The sequence below is a fragment of the Triturus cristatus genome, chromosome 10, assembly GCF_964204655.1.
Source record: "Triturus cristatus chromosome 10, aTriCri1.1, whole genome shotgun sequence".
NCBI lineage: Eukaryota > Metazoa > Chordata > Amphibia > Caudata > Salamandridae > Triturus > Triturus cristatus.
The window spans coordinates 163,797,005-163,814,760 of NC_140593.1; the positions used below are offsets into that span (position 1 = coordinate 163,797,005).

The 17,756-nt window shown below is 47.0% G+C and overlaps 1 protein-coding gene across 3 annotated transcripts in view; it reads left to right on the plus strand.

Moving 5' to 3' along the window:
• The window catches only part of PHKA1 (phosphorylase kinase regulatory subunit alpha 1), a 1,109,231-nt gene that overhangs the window by 961,978 nt on the left and 129,497 nt on the right, over positions 1-17,756 (plus strand). For all 3 annotated transcript variants that reach the window (XM_085630734.1, XM_085630735.1, XM_085630736.1), the window contains 2 exons: positions 3,913-4,071; positions 14,301-14,354. In XM_085630734.1, coding sequence (XP_085486860.1) covers positions 3,913-4,071; positions 14,301-14,354 — 213 coding nt within the window. The remainder of the gene's footprint in view (positions 1-3,912; positions 4,072-14,300; positions 14,355-17,756) is intronic.

Below are 17,756 nucleotides of genomic sequence, written 5' to 3' on the forward strand. Positions count from 1 at the left end.
GAACCAGAACTGAAAAAAGTGGGAAGTGTGTCCCCTATACAGTATCCTACCAGCAAGATGAGGCCTATCAAAGTTAATAATAACACAATCACCCGTGCCCGACTTACAAGAGCTGCCGATCCAGCTAACTCTGTGGACCATGATGATTTTTTTGGCCACCCGAGCGCCCAAAGTGGTGTCATTTGATAGCCAGTGAAGTACTTTATTTTTTAACTGCCCATCGTCCTTGTTAATTCCCCGGGGGAGAGATGGAATATTCCCCAGGACTACTACGTAAGGGGTGGATTCCGGAGGTAAATCAATTACCGGTAGACTCAACGGCTGGGCCTGTCTACTATCCAACCTCCCGGCCCTTTAACATTGACTTTCATTTGTGTCTCCAGTTTGTCCAGATATAACCCTTCTCTCCCCAGTGACTGTATTCTGCAATAGATTTTGTGGCAGGTCCAGGATGGAGTTCGTCACATTTATCCGCGTGTCAGCGTCCCGTACACTTTGCTGGTCCAGGTCGCCACTTTGCTATCCTATAAGGGACGGTACTACGTTAATGATCCGGGATGTTATAGATTTTTCAATCCGAATCAGCCTCTCTAAGATGGGACCCAGTTTTAAGTCCAGCAGACTGGACAACACTGACTGAAAAGCTTCCATAGCCCCAGGAAGATCCAAAGCGGGGATAGCGGTAGGGAGTACTGTGGCAGATGCTGAGGGTTTAGAGACCATGGTAAGTTTCGGTTTCTTCCCTTTCCCCCCAGTGGATTGGATTTTCCTTTTAGAGCCAATGCCCGCCCGCAGGTTCCCTTTAGCTGCCGGAGCTTCACTTCTGCGACCTGGGGTTAAATCCAACGGGTTACTACTCGTGTGAATGACGTTCCCCTGTGCAGAAATAGGGTCAATACCCCCCCGATTGCAAATTATAGTGACAGGTGAGAGGGGCATTGGCGATTGTTTAGAATGGGCGGTTGACGCAGTTTTTGTCCCAGCGTTAATATGTGAGTCTGCAGCAGTCCCAGGGCTATTGGTCAGGCTCAAAAGTTCATCTTCACCCACTGACTGAGAAGCAAGGGTAACTGAAAGAGGGACCTGGGAATTGCTTACTGGAGACCTCAAGAGGCGCCTGTTCACCATCTCAATCTCCTTATTTATTACAGCTGCTGCCCTCTGCAAAAAGGAATCCGTAGTGGTAACTGTTACAATGGCGCCTGATTTTCCCTTCCCCGCAGCAGTAGCTGACGTGGCCTTGAGCCTAACCATGGCTAAAAGCACAGAAAAATGTAGGCAGGTAACTGAATAAGCCCACTGGACCGGGAAGATCCCGCAAGCAAAGTTATTTGGGTATTATCTATATAGAACAGTCATAAGACAAACCCAGTCCACCACACTGCACACTCCTACCTCCTTAGTCGCTAGTAGTGTCACTCAAAAGAACCAGTGGCAGGCTCCTCCGGCGGCTTGGAACACTTCAATCACCATTGACTTTGGTATGCAGGAATCCAAGGACTACAGGCCAAGAGGGGGGCCCAGCCCGGCCTCGTTCACCGCGAATGGGCGCGGACGGGCCCGCCCTTGGCCCGAGTGCAGCCTGGGGACCCCCCGCGCTTCCCACTCTGCGGGAGCCCAGGCGTTGCTTTAAGCGCCTCCTGGCGCGTCTGTAGACCGGCACGACGTGCTCGCCGCTGGTGCTGCCGGTAATTGGAGTCCCCCACCGCTCGTGACACTATGGTGTGTGTAGCAGGGAAAAGCGGGTCCGAAGGCTGATAGGCGTCTCGGTGTCCCAATGAGGCAGGCAACGTTACAGGCAGCTGGTGAGTAAAAAGTGAGCTCCTTACATTTAAAACATTTAGTCCTAGCTTATTGTTTTATGCTTACAGTTGCTAATTGATTGATGTCCTCCTATAGAGAAAATCCTTTGCTGTTAAGGCTCATATGCCTATATATGTTTAGACGGATCTGCTGGTTCTCTCTTACAAAGCAGCCGAAGGTCCAGGAATGCTGGGGTTGCTGAATCTCCCCATCTTTAATTCACAAAAAGTCACACAACTCATAGAGTTGGGTCGATCAAGTGACTCTGTAAGGTCTAAAAACAAAAGGTAGTTGTTCAGGGTGTTCTGTCTAGGTTACAACTATAGAGCTTCCTATAGTACCAGTGTATTTCGAAATAGTGATGAAGAACCTCAAAAAATGTCTTCATGGTCAAACTATCCTATTCTCTACTGCAGCTTGTCACTACTTTCTTTAGTTCATTTGGTCCTGGTCTTATTTTAGCTAGAGTGCTGTAAGTGAAGGTTGGTTTGATGGATTCACTTATGGAGATGAGTGGACTGAGTTTTATGTTGTAAGGCAGAGAATTGACAACTGATTTTACTAATTAGTGGCCATTGCATTGTTGAAAGTGGTAGCTGTATGGGCGACCTGCTAAGAAAGCATAGTTTATTTAAAATGTTATGTTGCTGTATGTAGCTTAGGGAATTCTGTGTAAATAGTTTTTTTTGTCCACAAGTTTGTTTTTAATAGGTTTTCATTAATAGCAAGGTTTGGCATTATTGTTTCTTTTTTGTCTTAACTGTTTTCTTTCCCAAGTAAAAGTTCCTCATACCTGATTTATTGATTTTCGATGTATTTGTTTAACCTTGTGCTACTCTTGTCGTTCGTCAGTGGTACTTCAGTGTGTAACACTTTCAGAAGGCAATAAGGGGAGTCTAAGAGAGTGTCTAGGCTGTGAGGTATAGTTGCAATTAAATTGTGTCGATTTTGTATTAACATTTGATAATTATGTTGTTTTAGTTTTTGATTTAGTTGTTCAACGTCGAATAGCTGGAGGCTAGTGCAGTGCTGTTATGATCTAACCCAATTTGCCCTTGTAAAATAGTTGAAAAGGGTGTTGATGTGAAAAAAATAAATTCAAGGTAAGTTTTTCTTACCGACTGTTCAGTGCACCATCTATTGGAAAGTATAGGTATGGCGTTTATTTAAAAAAGGCATTAACAGATCGAGAAGGTGAATTGTCATCCCAGAAAGGATCATCTTTGAAAATAGTAATTTTATTATGAAACATAAGGATACAAAATGAGTAAAAGCTCGGAGGAAGATAGGGTAATGTTAGGGTGTCTACAGGTCATTTAAGCAGTATTTAAATGTTAGCATTAAGGGTGCGTTTGGAGGTTGGAAACGTGAAGATAGTACAGGTAAGAGGTATTTTTGGAGCACATGCCCAGATGTACTATTGGCCCATTGGTTACATCACAGTGCTGTGTTTCACTGTATTTACGATGTGACCTGGCCAATTCTCTACATCAATCCAAAACAACGTAAAAAAGATGATTGCAAGGAATTGCTGAAATCCTGCTTCATCAATTTTCATCAGACAAATTCTTAAGACCTTGTGTAAATGCTGGATGGAGACTCAAATGGGACAGCAGTGGTTCGGCAGTATGATGAAATTGGTTTTAATCACTTCAGGCTTAAGGTCAATCAATCCAAATCTATCACTTATTTTTTGCACAATAGAACATGCCACTGTAATTCATATTTACACTAGAGGATATTCTTAATGTACATCTGTAGTGAATATAGCCTAGCTGGACAACCCTTGTTACAAGTTTATCCATTTTCCGGATTTCAGTAAATGATCCAGCGTTTTCATTTATTTTAGGCAGTTCTGTAAGCTTGCTTCAAGAATCAGATAAACCTTGTGTATAACTTGCATATAGATTTTTTGACCGCACCATAATGCCAAACCTCTAAAGCTTGACAGCATTTTTTGTTTGCCAGAATAAAGTAATTAAATTACACACCAATTACACTACTCTACTGTGAAGGGGTATACTTGATGTCTGATGTCTGCAAAGTAATGCTTATTGTCAAAGATCCTCTTTTTAAACATTGAAGTAATCTATTTCCTTGCATTTGAAGAAACCTGGAATGTCCATTTCTGGAGACATGTCTGGTTTTGGAGATGACCATTCTACGCACAGCCATCAGGGTCAGTGGCTGCGCAGGAGACGGCTGGACGGGGCTCTCAATAGGGTACCAGTGGGATTTTATCAGAAAGTCTGGAAGATTTTACAAAAGGTGAGCAACCGCCTCTTTTATATTAAGATGTCTGTACTATTGTGATATTTGTCTTAGTCATAGAATGCAAAAGACCTTATACATTATCTGTTTTTATAAACTTAATTGATTGCCTTATTTTTTTCCCCAGTCAAAAAAACAATTACCCATGCCAAGTGACGTCACAAAAATTATACATTTTCTAGTCTGTCGTGAATAGGTCATTAGCAGGAACTAGGAGTTTCTACTGAAGTCAGGAGGTGATTGTTACACTTTGCAAGCCCTATACCGTACATTGGTTCAGTAGCCAATTCCTGGTGAATATATCTACCTAGATCAAAGTTACGAGTTAATGTAGGTCATCCATTAGGCATGAAAGTGTTTCGTCATGTCCTCAGTACAGTCTTGGGATAATGTTTCAAGGGAGCATGGCACCTTTTGTGGCTGTGAATTCCTGGCAACTTGTTCCCAGGTCTCCAATTGGATGTTTCTATAGCTATGTTATGTAGAAATGCTATCTCAGATGAGGCCCATCTGGCCATTTCTTTATTGGTGATGCTTTATGTTATTTTCAGTCCCTGGCTATATTGTGCTTGGCTAATAGTAATGCTAATGTGAATTTGCTCTTGCTTTTATTAGGTCCCAAACATGGGAAAAGTCTTAAAAAACATACCCCAGCAACAATGTCAGTCATTCTCCCAGAGCCTGTTAATATGGTGTATAACCATATCCCAGTATCTTGTCATCTCTGATTAATCCCATATCATATGAAAGAAGGCTGCATCTGGGGGATTCACTGCCTAGTAGGGATGTGGTAGGTGTGCTGGCAGTAATTAAATTGTATACATTTAAATCTGCTGTTTCTTGATACTAAGATTGAGTGCATTGTCATTTTTACCAATTCTTCATCCCTAAACTCTCTTCAATCAATCAGGGGTTTATATAGCGTGCCTACTCCCCCGTGAGGGTCTCAAGATGCTGATGGGGGTGGGGCTGCTTATCTGTCTGGGCGCCAGGCTTCAGTCGAGCTTGGGACTGTGGTCGGTAAACGCCGCATGTCTATTGGGCCGTTATTCCCACTCTGTGTAGGACACGGTTGTGCAAGTGCTGCCTCAGTGTCCGGAGGAGGCCCGGACTGTACTCTCCCAGGCTGTTGTCGCCGGGAGGGACACAGCAAAGGTTACCATCCGTTGTGGGCTGGATACCGCCAACTCTTTTGGCAGAACGCTTTCCACGTCGGTAGCCCTTCGACGCTACGCCTGGATGAGATCAACTGGCTTTTCTGGGGATGTCCAGAACACCCTTATGGACATGCCCTTCGATGGCCGTCGCCTCTTTGGCGACAAAGCAGACAACGCTCTAGAGCATTTCAAGGACTCATGGGCTACGGCCAAGTCCTGGGCCTCTCCAGCCGCCCTGCGCAGTCTGCTTTTCGCCCCTTTCATGGCTGCGGAAGGGGTGCTCCACTACGTCCCACCCAGAGCCACAGGCCGACGCAAGTTCCCCAACCTTGGCCCGGCTGGCGACGTGGGAACCACCGCCATGATTCAAGGGACCAGCGGGCGGGCCAGTCCACCAACCCCCCCTCTGCTTCAGCCTCCAAACCTTCCTAGTCCGACATCTCAGGCCCAGCAATCGGCAGTGGGCGGCAGGATATGCCATCACCTCCCCCACTGGCCCACCATCACGTCGGACAGGTGGGTTTCGCAGATAGTCCGAAGGGGCTACTCCTTCCCCTTCAGGGCTACCCCTCCAGCCATGACACCTCAGTACCATCGTATGTCGGAGGATCATCTGGGCCTTCTCCAACAGGAAGTCACTGCTCTCCTGGCCAAGGGAGCCATCAAGCGCGTTCCTGCACCGGAAGTAGGTCATGGTTGCTAATCCCACTACTTTCTGGTACCCAAAAAGGACAGGGGCCTACGTTCTATCTTGGATCTCAGAAACGTCAACCGCTTCCTCCAGAAGGAGAAGTTCAAGATGTTGACGCTCGCTCAGGTCTTGTCTGCCCTCGACCCTAGAGACTGGATGGTAGCGTTGTACTTGCAGGACGCTTATTTTCACATCCCCGTCCTGCCAGCCCACTGGCGTTACCTGCGGTTTACGGTAGGCCACGAGGACTTTCAGTTTACCGTGCTCCCCTTTGGCTTTACCAGCGCCCCTCGGGTGTTCACGAAACTGATGGCGGTGGTCGCAGCTCATCTGCGCAGATCAGGGCTTCCAGTCTTCTCCTATCTCGACGACTGGCTGGTGAAGGCGAGCTCGCCCCAGGCTGTCTCCTCCCACCTCCAGTCTACGGCCGACCTCCTGCATTCGCTGGGGTTTCCATCAATGTGCCGCAGTCACATCTGACTCCCTCTCAGAAGCTCCTCTTCATTGGAGCGGACCTGGACACGGTGCAGTTTCGGGTTTATCCTCCCGAGCAGCGAGTCTGGGATATTGGGGCTATGATTCTGATCTTTCAGCTTCTATCCCGAGTTTCGGTCAGGATGACCCTGAGGCTGGTGGGCCTCATGGCCTCCTGCATCCTGATGGTCGATCATGCCAGGTGGCATATGGGGGCTGTGCAGTGGGACCTGAAGTTCCAGTGGGTGCAGCATCAGGGGAATCTGTCCAATTGCGTTCAGAACTCAGAGGGCACTGCACGACAATTGCAGTGGTGGCTCACGAACCAGGATTAAGTCAAAGGTAGGTCCCTTTCTCTTCCCCAACCAAAACACACAGTGGTGACAGACGCATCCCTTCTGGGATGGGGCGGTCACATGGGAGAGGTGGAGGACAGAGGCCACTGGTTTCCGGCGGAGTCCGGGCACCGCATCAATCTTCTGGAGCTTCGGACGATCTGTCTTGCACTCAAAGCTTTCCTTCCCTCTCTTCGGGTAAGAGTAGTGCAGGTGTTCATGGACAACACCACCGCCATGTGGTACTGCAGCAAACAAGGCGGGGTGGGGTCGTGGACCCTATGTCAGGAGGCCCTCCACCTCTCCACATGGCTGGAACATCAGGGCATATCCCTGGTCGTTCAACACCTGGCAGGTTCTCTGAACGCCAGGGCGGACGAACTCAGCCGCAGGTGCATGATGGACCATGAGTGGCGTCTTCATTCGGAGGTGGTGCAAGGTCTCTTTCAGCAGTGTGGAGAGCCTTGGTTAGATCTATTCGCCACTCGTTTTGCTGCGAGTGGAGTTGCGGTCTTCTAAACGCCTTTCCGCCTATACCACTTCTGCCCAGAGTGCTGAATAAAATCAAGCGTGACAGGCCAAAGTCATTCTCGTGGCTCCGGATTGGATACGAAGAGTATGGTATCCCGAGCTGCATCAACATTGCCATCGATCCTCCGATCAGACTGCCTCTTCGGGAGGATCTTCTGTCGCAGCAGCAGGGGATGGTCCTCCACCCGAACCTGTCCAGCCTCCACCTCCTTGCGTGGAGATTGAGCGGCAGCAGTTGACGTCATTTCACTTGCCTCCCGAAGTCTGTGATGAAATCTTGGCAGCCAGGCGTCCCTCCACTAAGACGGTATACGCCTGCAGATGGAAAAATATGTGGCATGGTGCGCAGCAAAGGCTGTAGATCCCCTTTCTGCCCCTCTTTCTGAGGTTCTCTCGTTCCTCCTTTCTTTGGCCCAGCAGAGCTCTGCCCTGGGCACTATCAAGGGATATCTTTCGGCCATTTCTGCCTTTCTATGGCTTCCTGATCAGCCTTCTCTCTTCAAATCCCCGGTTGTGAATCGTTTCTTAAAAGGCATTACTCATCTCTTTCCTCCTATTCCCTTCATAATGCCTCAGTGGGACTTGAATTTGATCTTGACCTATTTGATGTGCGCTCCCTTTGAGCCGCTCCACAACTGTCTTCTATGACTCTTAACTCTTAAGACTGCATTCCTGGTAGCCATCACATCTGCCAGAAGAGTGAGTGAGCTCCAGGCTCTTTCATCAAAGCCTCCGTTTCTGGCTGGACATCCGGACAAGGTTGTCCTAAGAACTCGTCCATCCTTTCTTCCCAAGGTAGTCACCTCCTTTTACATCGGGCAAACCATCACTTTGCCCACCTTCTTTCCGCCTCTTCATCCTTCTAAAGAGAAAGAGAGGCTCCAACGTCTGGACCCAAAACGTGTGCTTTTCTTTTATCTGGATCGCACCAAACAGTTCCGGGTGGAAGACCAGCTCTTTTTTGGCTACGTGAAAGTTCGGGCTGTACACAAGTGGACCATCTCTTGGTGGGTCGTTTTCTGTATTAAACCCTGCTATTCTCTAGCAAAAAAGGAGCCTCCAGTGGGGCTACGCGCCCATTCCAACAGGGCGACGGCAGCCGCTACTGCTTTGGGACGAGTAGTCCCTCTGAATGACATCTGTCAGGCAGCTACGTGGGCATCGCTGCACATGTTTACAAAACACTACTGCCTGGACAGCTAAGTCCGGAGAGACGGCTTCTTTAGCCGTTCTGTTCTCCAGGACTTTCTGTTGTGAACTTGGTTCGCAGACCCACCTCTGGTGTTGGTATTGCTGGGGTATCTATTCTAAGGTAAGGAATCTATAACTAACTGTTTCTTTCAGATGAACCAGTTACGCACCTTCAGTAACGATATATCTAGAAGAAACATAGGTAAGTTATAGATTCCTTACCGCCCCACCCATCCTCCCCGTTCTGCGAACTGATTTCTAGGGTTAAGGACTTCCTTTCAGGGCCCTAGTTTTGTGCACCAGTGGTCAGTGTCCTGCATGGCTTTGCGTTTCTGGCAGTGTACCGAATTGACGTCAGCACGCGAGGGCGGCGTCTACGTAGCTACCGTGACGTCATCCCGGCAAACCATGACGTCAACGACGAATGCGGAGCCGATCGACGCCACCTTCCGACGCGCAGAGGTACTGCTGACGAAAAACTTTCCCGATCCAGTCTGACGCCTGGGGGTAATTCTAAGGTAAGGAATCTATAACTAACCAATGTTTCTTACAGATATATTGTTACAGAAGGTAGTCAAGTGTTCTTCAAGGACTAATTTTAAAGATTTTGGTCATTATTGTTCTTCATGTCTGATTCATGGCTATTCCACTGACTGCGACCACCTCTATTATCACGACTTGTCATGAGTGTTACAAAGAGTGTTACAAAGATTATGCTGCTCGCGATATGGCGGGAGTTCGAGCCCCTGCTTTTATTTACTGTATCCCCTGTATAGCTTGGTGATAGCAGAACCAGAAGGGGCATGTGGGTTACTGTGGCATATGCATATTTGTTGTTTTAAGCAAAAGACACACAAATGATGGACGAAATCCATTGTTCTTTTGCTCACCATGCCACCCCAGTTCAGACAGCCATGTGCAGATCAGTCTTGACCTTCCTCCTCATGGGAGCAGTCCAGCCTCAAATGCCAAGCCAGGTCCTCCCTGGACCAGAAACAAGCATACTGGGACCAGTTTTGGAGTATCACCCCTCATCAGCCAGGCCGGCTTGAATCCAGTGTTACATTGATGCCGCGAGCCACGTCTAGGCATTAGGGTGAGAAAGCAATAGACACAAAAATGATGGAAGGAATGCAGAACAAATCAAGCATTCATCCCCAGTCAAGAGATTTGGATTACATTCATCGTTCTTGACCCTGCTCCTCATGGGAACAGTCTAGCTCCGTTGCAAGTGATTGAGGGGAAAAAAATCATCATCCCTTACTAATCATGTAATAAGCATGTATCCTTCTTGTACTGGTTCTGGCCCAGAAACAGGGGGAGAGGCCCCTATCCCCCTAATTTAAAGTAGGACTTGAAAGGTGTATCTGGGCAAGAGTTTAAGTTTTGAGTTTCTTAGGATGAAATATCCAAATCAATGTAGATAGATCCGATGAAATTAGTCATATATTCGTGCTTTATTCATCAAGTAGGAAAAAAGAAGAGAGATGGCACAGCCAACACGTGTTTCGCCCCCTAACAGATGCCAGATTCGGTGAGTTTCTACGGCTTGGAGCGTTATGAAGCCGTAGAAACTCACCGAATCTGGCATTAGCCAAGACCGGAGAAGCCCGGGTTTACATACCCAATTATTTTCATAGAAACCCCATTACGTGACTACCCGCCCGGAGGAAGCCCCAGGCCCGATGGCCTGTTAGGGGGCGAAACACGTGTTGGCTGTGCCATCTCTCTTCTTTTTTCCTACTTGTTTAATAAAGCACGAATATATGACTAATTTCATCGGATCTATCTACATTGATTTGGATATTTCATCCTAAAAAACTCAAAACTTAAACTCTTGCCCAGATGCACCTTTCAAGAACAGTCTAGCCCCAACTGCTAAGCCAGGTCCTCCCTGGACCAGAAACAAGCATCGTGGAACCAGCTTGAATCCAGGGGCGCAGTGAGGACGAGACCCACTTAGACACTACAGGCTGCCTAATAGAGCTATTTGCACCAGTGTTTTGCATAGAAGGCATGCCTGGATGAGATCAGCTGAGTTTTTAAGAGACTTGTAAGCATCCTTTGTCGATATTTCCTTTTATGGGACTAGGTTGTTGGGATAGAAGGATAGAAAGCTGACTTGGCTGTACAGCCAGGCAATTTCAACAGCTGTATAGAACGTTCAGGGGGCTCCCTCAGGGCCCTCCCTTCTCTTCAACCCCGCCCCTCTAGCCCCAACCCGCGCTGCGTAGTGTTCTCCTTTACATTTTAGTAAAGTCCCAAGTTAGAGATTAGCATGCTTTCATTGACAATGTATTTGAAATGTTCCAAGTCTGAGGTTGCGGATGAGAAATGTTGAGAAATTGGCGTTAGTGTGCAGGAGTGGCTATTATAAGCAGCTCCGCCCTGGCACTTCTGGGGTGGTACGGAATGACCTCTAAGCTACATGGCGCCCCCTACTGGCGTGCGGAATTATTGCTGGAAAATTGTCTAGATCGTGCCTGGTGCCTTGGAGTATTCTAAAGGTGAGGAATTTGCAGTTAGAATATTCACTAAAAAGAGAGTTCCAAATGTAAATAAAAACATTGAATGGACATCTGATGGGATTTATTTTGATGGGGTAGGTGATAGCCACAGAGATGTTGATCCTACTTGTGTGAAATGAGCACTGGCAAAGCCAGTAGATCTCATAATGTGCTATCTCAAGTGACGGCGTATCGGCTTCGCTAATGTTTGCTTTCTTCTTTTTTGCCTCCGGATGTCAGCATGTATGCATGCACAGTGGCCATCATACACGATACCTACTTTCATACCCCAGTCTGGCACCATGCAGGTGTTGCAAATGCTCCATTATAGTAGCCCACATTCACCGGTTTTAGGTCCATCTTTCAGCCAAACAGCAGCTCCAGTGTTCACCAAAGTGTTGTCATTAGTAGCAGAAACCTTGCGGCCTGAAAGTTACGTCACTATGTGAAAGACTGGCTGAAACACACCTCCATTCACTGGGTGTTACCCTCCTTTCACAAAATCGAGTTTCTTCTGCACACTTCAGGTTTTCAATAACTTACACACAAAAACGGTAATAAACAGAAATCATGGTATTAATGCAAGCGTGAGCAGTGTTTGGGTAAAGCATTGATTACAATCTCAGCGAATAAAAGCAGAGACGTTTCAAGGCATGTGCCAAGTGGGCTCTGGCCCAGAGCCCCAGCCTTTCAGGGGCCTCTGATAGACCCAGCTCTGTTCTGCAGAGAGTCTTGCCCTGATTAACTTCAATAAATCTTAAGCAGATTGTTTTAAATGCACTTTCCGTTGATGTATTTTAATGTGGATGATATGTGAGTCTATTAAAGACGTTTTGCAGAGAAATGTTTTAGTTTAAAGCAACATCCATAAAACAAGTTTTTTTAGAGCAAATCAGGACCTTCCATATGAGAGATGAGAGGGCGCCGCAGAGATCATTCGCAGCAATGCCGGTGAGCTGCTGCTGCTGCTGTGCTACAATATTGAAACCACGCCCCACTATCCGTGAATATTAGATGTCAGCACATTCAGACCTTAGGCGAGTGCGCCTGCGCACTGCCCGTGACCTGGCCAAGGAGGACATGAAAGAGCTGAAATCGGACCAAAATCCTTATGATGCGCCTGTATCAGAGAAAGGATTTATCTTTTCCAGCACATTACAAGCAGTTCCTTGGTTGTGTCTAGTGGCTTTCGAGCGCAAAGTGAGACTCCTGCCACAGTAGCTACTGGCACCTATCGCTCAGGATCTGAGCTGCTGGTATGAGACGGTGATCTCCGTCGGTTACTTAGGTTTCCTTTGCTGGATTGTCCAGCCCAAGAGGTGACGTGTTTCTCTGGCACGCTGGGCCGCTCAGTTGTCTGCAGTCAGTCACCTGGAGCCAGCTCAACAGTTTTGGCGCTCCAGTCCATTAGACTCGCTGACGTGTTTTTTCCCACCGCAAGTATATTAATGCTGATTGACATTCAAACAGCCGCACAATCTGTGAAATATTATGGCGCTGTTGAAAGGACAAAGTTGTTTGAGGAATCGGAAGCACCATGGTTCTGGACAATGTGACGATATATTTTCATTCACTCAGTTCCAGTTACGTTTTCACGAGATGAACTCAAGTTCACTGAATGTTATTGAACTGGATTCACCATGTTTGTCCCGCTTACTCCACTAATAGGCAAGCCGTATGTATGCGAGGGCGAAGGCTCGGCGCTCCAGCGTGGCGCCTGTGGGTTTAATAGCTTAACTCCATGCCGCTTTATTTCGAACAGGAGCGCGTTTTCTAACAATAACACCTGCATTTCTGGTGTTGCCTTGCGATTACACATTTCATCGATTCTATTTGTTCTCGAATTGAAAATTACACGTGCATATTTTGTGTCTCTGTACAACATAAATCAGTTCGAGGTAAGAAAGGAACTCCTGACCAGTTGAGGAGCGGATTACTCACCTGATGCGTGAGTGGTTCGCTTGTCCCGATCACCGCTTGCATTTAACTGCACATTTCTTTTTTAATTTGCACATGGTGTCTGTTTTTAATTTGTTCTTTTGTCTCTTGACTTGACTGTCATTACACGCTACTTGTCGGCATGTGGTTCGTGGGTGTCTTTGAGTCCCTGTTCTTGCTTCCTGTCTTTCCTTCTTACCTCCTGGTAGGCAGGTTTATCTCATGTGTCATGTCCTCGGCCCCAGACCGTGATTGAGCTCTCGGTGCCCTGCACTGCAGCAATAAAGCCCTGTTGCCATTTATGCAGAATTTGTTTTTGCAGCCTGTTTCATCCTAAGTCTTTTCCGCACCCCTCTGTTTATTCCCTGCAATGTGATTAAACAAAGAGGACTAGCTTAAGTTGACCAAAGTGTTACAGTACTCAAATTAGTTCTGTCACGGGCACCTTGTTGGTGTATTCATGAAGCCCTCACCCACCAACCTAGTTGGTGGCATGCTTCATCATCGGGCCCACCCAGTGACACCTAGTATGTCCCGGGTGTGCTACGACGCCTGATTACAGCGGAGCTGGTATATTGCTGAGAGTGCAGTGAGGTTGGGTGAGTTGTGATTTAAAACGGCTTGGTAGTGGTCCCAGTACCCGAGGGTAAATAAAATTTTAATACTGGGCCGTCACTAGCAGTTAAAAGTAAGGCTACAGGACGCGTGAGGGTGGCGAGTTACTGCCCCCTGCGTCCTTCAGATGGTCGACATGTTTCAGCCAGTGCCTTAGAGTGTTCTGGCTTTCCTCAGGACCGTTTTTTTAAAAAGGTGTGGTGAAATAAAACAGACTTAGTGTTGTGGTACAGACTATGTGATACACTCACTAAGGCGTTTTTCTATATGTGAGAGGGGGATTCCCTTCTCATGCATATGCTTTGGGTTATTAGCCAAGGCTTCCTGGAGGGAAGCGGTAAGGGGATGACCAGACTTTCTGGTCAGTGCCTGCCTTGTACCTGTTGTCCCGCATGCTTGCCTTTGCCACGCTTATTTCTACAATACTTGCACCAGCATTTTTGGTTCCAGTCCAGGATTTTCAAGCACTTGTCATCCTATGGAGAAACTACAGCACCATAAGCTATTCCCCCACTAAACATTTCATCCTTTCTCCCTGCCATAGCGAGTCGCTGAAAGGGCATTATGAACTGCTCACACATTGATTCATACCTACTACATCCTTAATCAAATGAACGCTCACACTTTAATGTTTATAGTAGATTCAGGCAGTGTGCATTGTCTGGTACAAGGATGTGAATAGTTGGTAAGTGATTAGTGAGAACTTGATTAATGATTTTGGGGGCCTGTCAGTCTAAAAGGTTGATACATATATCAATTTCTGTGTCCTTTTTTGTCATCCCTGCAGTGCCATGGACTTTCAGTCGAAGGCTTTGTGCTCCCCTCATCCACAACTCGAGAGGTAAGACAGTCACTCCCTTTAAAGTAAATGTTTTCAAATTGTACTAATGCACTTGGTGGTGACAATGACGGCTCCTCTAACTTCCCACTTCACCAACACATAAGACTTAAATCTTTGGCATAAATTGTACTGTCACTGACATGTTCTCTTGTGGCATTTAAACGTTACAGCAAAACTTTGCTTTTTCGCCAGACTCTGATTTCTCCCTAGTTGCCGTTTTCTTTTCTTTCTGTTTTTGACTTGAGATGTAAAACCCGTCTTTTTGTTGCATATTTCTAACTGTAAATTGCTCACCTTGTGAATACCCCCAAGAGTCACACTGGAACCAGAGAGTGCCCTTAACGGTTCCTTCGCATGCCGGTAGGTGGCATCATGCAGCTCCACTTGGGGTCCATCCCACACCAGAAGTGATATCTAAGGGACATATTATTGCTACTCCTGAGTATCGATGTTCATGAATTCCTTTATTTCTGCACCTTCCAAAGCGTATCCAGGGCGCATTTCCACTTTTTTCTGTCAGCGACAGAATTTGTTTTCACAGTGTGCAAGGGAAAGTGTTTCATTTTAAAATGGCAGGCTTCAAATTCTGCAAAGACTGCCATAAGCAAATTTCGGTGACAGAACCACATGAGGTTTATTTCTGGTGTCTGGGCTCCTTATTCTACTTGAATTCATGTGGTGACTGTGTTCAGATGAATCCAAAGGCCATCCCAGACCGCGTGGCCAAGCTTTACGTCCCCGAGCATTGCAGGAAAGCTCAGTGGTCGGGCCAGTCTCACTCTAAGTCGAGGATGCGTTCTTGCTTTTGAGGACGCTCTCGAGAGAGGCCATCTTCCCACTCCCATGTCATCTGGTAAGTTAAAGTAAAAAAAGAAACACAAGAAGTCGAAATGTAATTCCCCTTCTTCCCGTCACACTTGTCAAGGTAAGGCAAGCTGGCATTAAGGTACCTCCCGATCTTAGTTCTGGTCCCTGACAGCAGAACAGTTTCCTCAACCCATTCCAATTTAGCCATCGGTGACTCCACAACAGACCTGGACCTTCAAACAGGCCATGTTGCGAATCTTTGTCACCCTTCTGTGTCCCTCTGGCACTCCTCCAAGCCCCTTAGGATCTGAGGAGGCCTCTAGTTGGGTCACTTCCCGCGAATGTATCCCTGATGCGTACTGTGCATCTGGACCCCATTCCGGGGCCTGCTCCGAATCCGTGGCCGACACCTGCTCTGACTCCACATCTGGCACTGAGATCCTTGCAGGTTCCCCATGCGTTGACGATGCCCGGAGGAAGAACTAATTGTCTTCTTGAACGCAGAAGTGAATCTGTCACAACTTTGGCCAAAGTCGTCCCACCTCACCGACAAAACCCATCCAGCCTCTTTTGAAAGGAGGGGATTCTTCCTTTAGCACAATGGTTCACTGACTTTGAACCCCATGATGATGATGGAGTTGATGACTCACAGCTCTATGAAGAGGAAAATGTATTTTTGGATCTGCAATGCAGCAGTAGTCTTGATATGTTCTCTGACACCAGCTTCAACTTTCCACCTGGGATTTCCACAGAGGAGTTGGTATCATTTGCCATAGTTATTGGTAGGGCTGTGAACGTCCTCAACTACCAATTTCTCTCAGTGGAAGTAAAAACTAAAGCTTTGACAGTGATCTTGCATCCAGGACAAACCTCTTTCAGAGCCCCGCTTCCCATTCAGCAAAGCCTTTAAGGATGCCTTCATGGGCACTTGGCCAAAACCTGGTACTTGCCCTCCCGTAAACAGTCATATTGCAAGGTGTCATAGACTTAGCCTGAGGGATCCATCTTTCCACCTCCAGCATACCACCCCTGAAAGCCATGCGGTGCAAGCATCAACTAGCAGGCTAAACCCTAAATATTTCCATGCCTCAGTATAGGAAAAAGCATACGAAGGCCTTTGGAAAACAGCAATTCTAATCCTTCAGTTTAGTGTGCTTCAAGGAGAGCCGAGACATTGCACGCTCTCTTGACCTTTCACAGCTTTCACAGGCAGTATTTCTAAAATATTGGCACTTTGAAGGCTTTGGAAGGCACATACAGAAAAGACAAAGTATGCCTCCTTAACCACAAACCTCTCAGCCCTTTCAAGGGAGAGGTCAGTCATCCGTCTGACAAATTCCAGGTCCTCAGGGGCAATACACGACCAAGGCTCTACCCCACCCCTTCCCACTACTGCTTCAAAACCCCTTCAGTTTGCCCCCAGCAGCGCATTGTCACTATTTTGGAGGCAGGTTAAGTTATTACCTCGAAGGGTGGCATTACATCGGACAGGTGAGTGCTTCAAATTGTTCATGTTGGCTACAACTTGCTTTCCGCCTCTTTCCTTCTTCATCTGCCCCTTATACTACAGCAACTGTCAGAAGACTACTTGTCTATCCTCCAAAGAAATTCAGGCCCTGTCGGACGTTGAGTGGATGCCGGCACCAGAACAAGGGACTGGATGTTACTCACAATACTTTCTATTCTAGGCCTTCACCCTTTGAAGTTCTTCCTCACCAAGGACAAATTCAAGATGCTTACCCTGTGTCAAGTTCTGTCTGGCCTGGATCCAGGAGACTGAATGGTAACGTGGAATTTGCAGGACACATACTTGAACATCCCCAACCTGCAATTCCACAGCTGCTACCTGCTGTTTCAAGAGTGTGACCAGCACTTTCAGTTCTCTGCACTCCCCCTTTAAAGTCACCTGTGCCCCTCGGGTGTTTATGAAAGGGATGGTGACGGTTAAAATGCATCTTCAGCAATTGAGAATACCAGTCTTCCCATACTTTGATGACTGGCTGCTAAAGACAAATTTGCCTGTCAGTCAGTTATCACCCACTCCAGACAATGGTGAACCTCCTAACAGTTTTGGGGTTCTCGATAAACATGCCAAAGTCACACCTTATTACTTTGCAGAGGCTCCCCTTCATCAGAGCCATTATTCTGTGCAGTTTTAAGTGTTCCCTCCACCTGAACGAGTCCAGGATGTTCATGCTGTGATCCTAATGTTCAACCTTTCACCTGGATTTCGGTGAGTGACTCTGAGACTTCTTGGCCTCCTGCATTGTGCTTGTGTACCATGTTTGGTGGCACATGCGGGGCTCTGCATGGAAGCTGAAGTCTCGGTGGGGTAGGAACTAAGGAAACCTGTTGAATTCCATCTAGGTGTCAGAGAAAATCGCGAAATACCTGCAGAGGTGGCTGTTAGACCACAGTTGTACCAGTGGTAGACCCTTCTCTCTGCCTCACCCATAACTAAAGGCCATGATGGATACATCATTGCTGGGTTGGAGAAGCCACCTGATAGACTTGAAAACCAGAGGACTCTGTTCTTCAGGGCAGTCCCACCTTCAAATTAATCTGTTGAAGTTGGCTGCGATTCACTTGGATTTT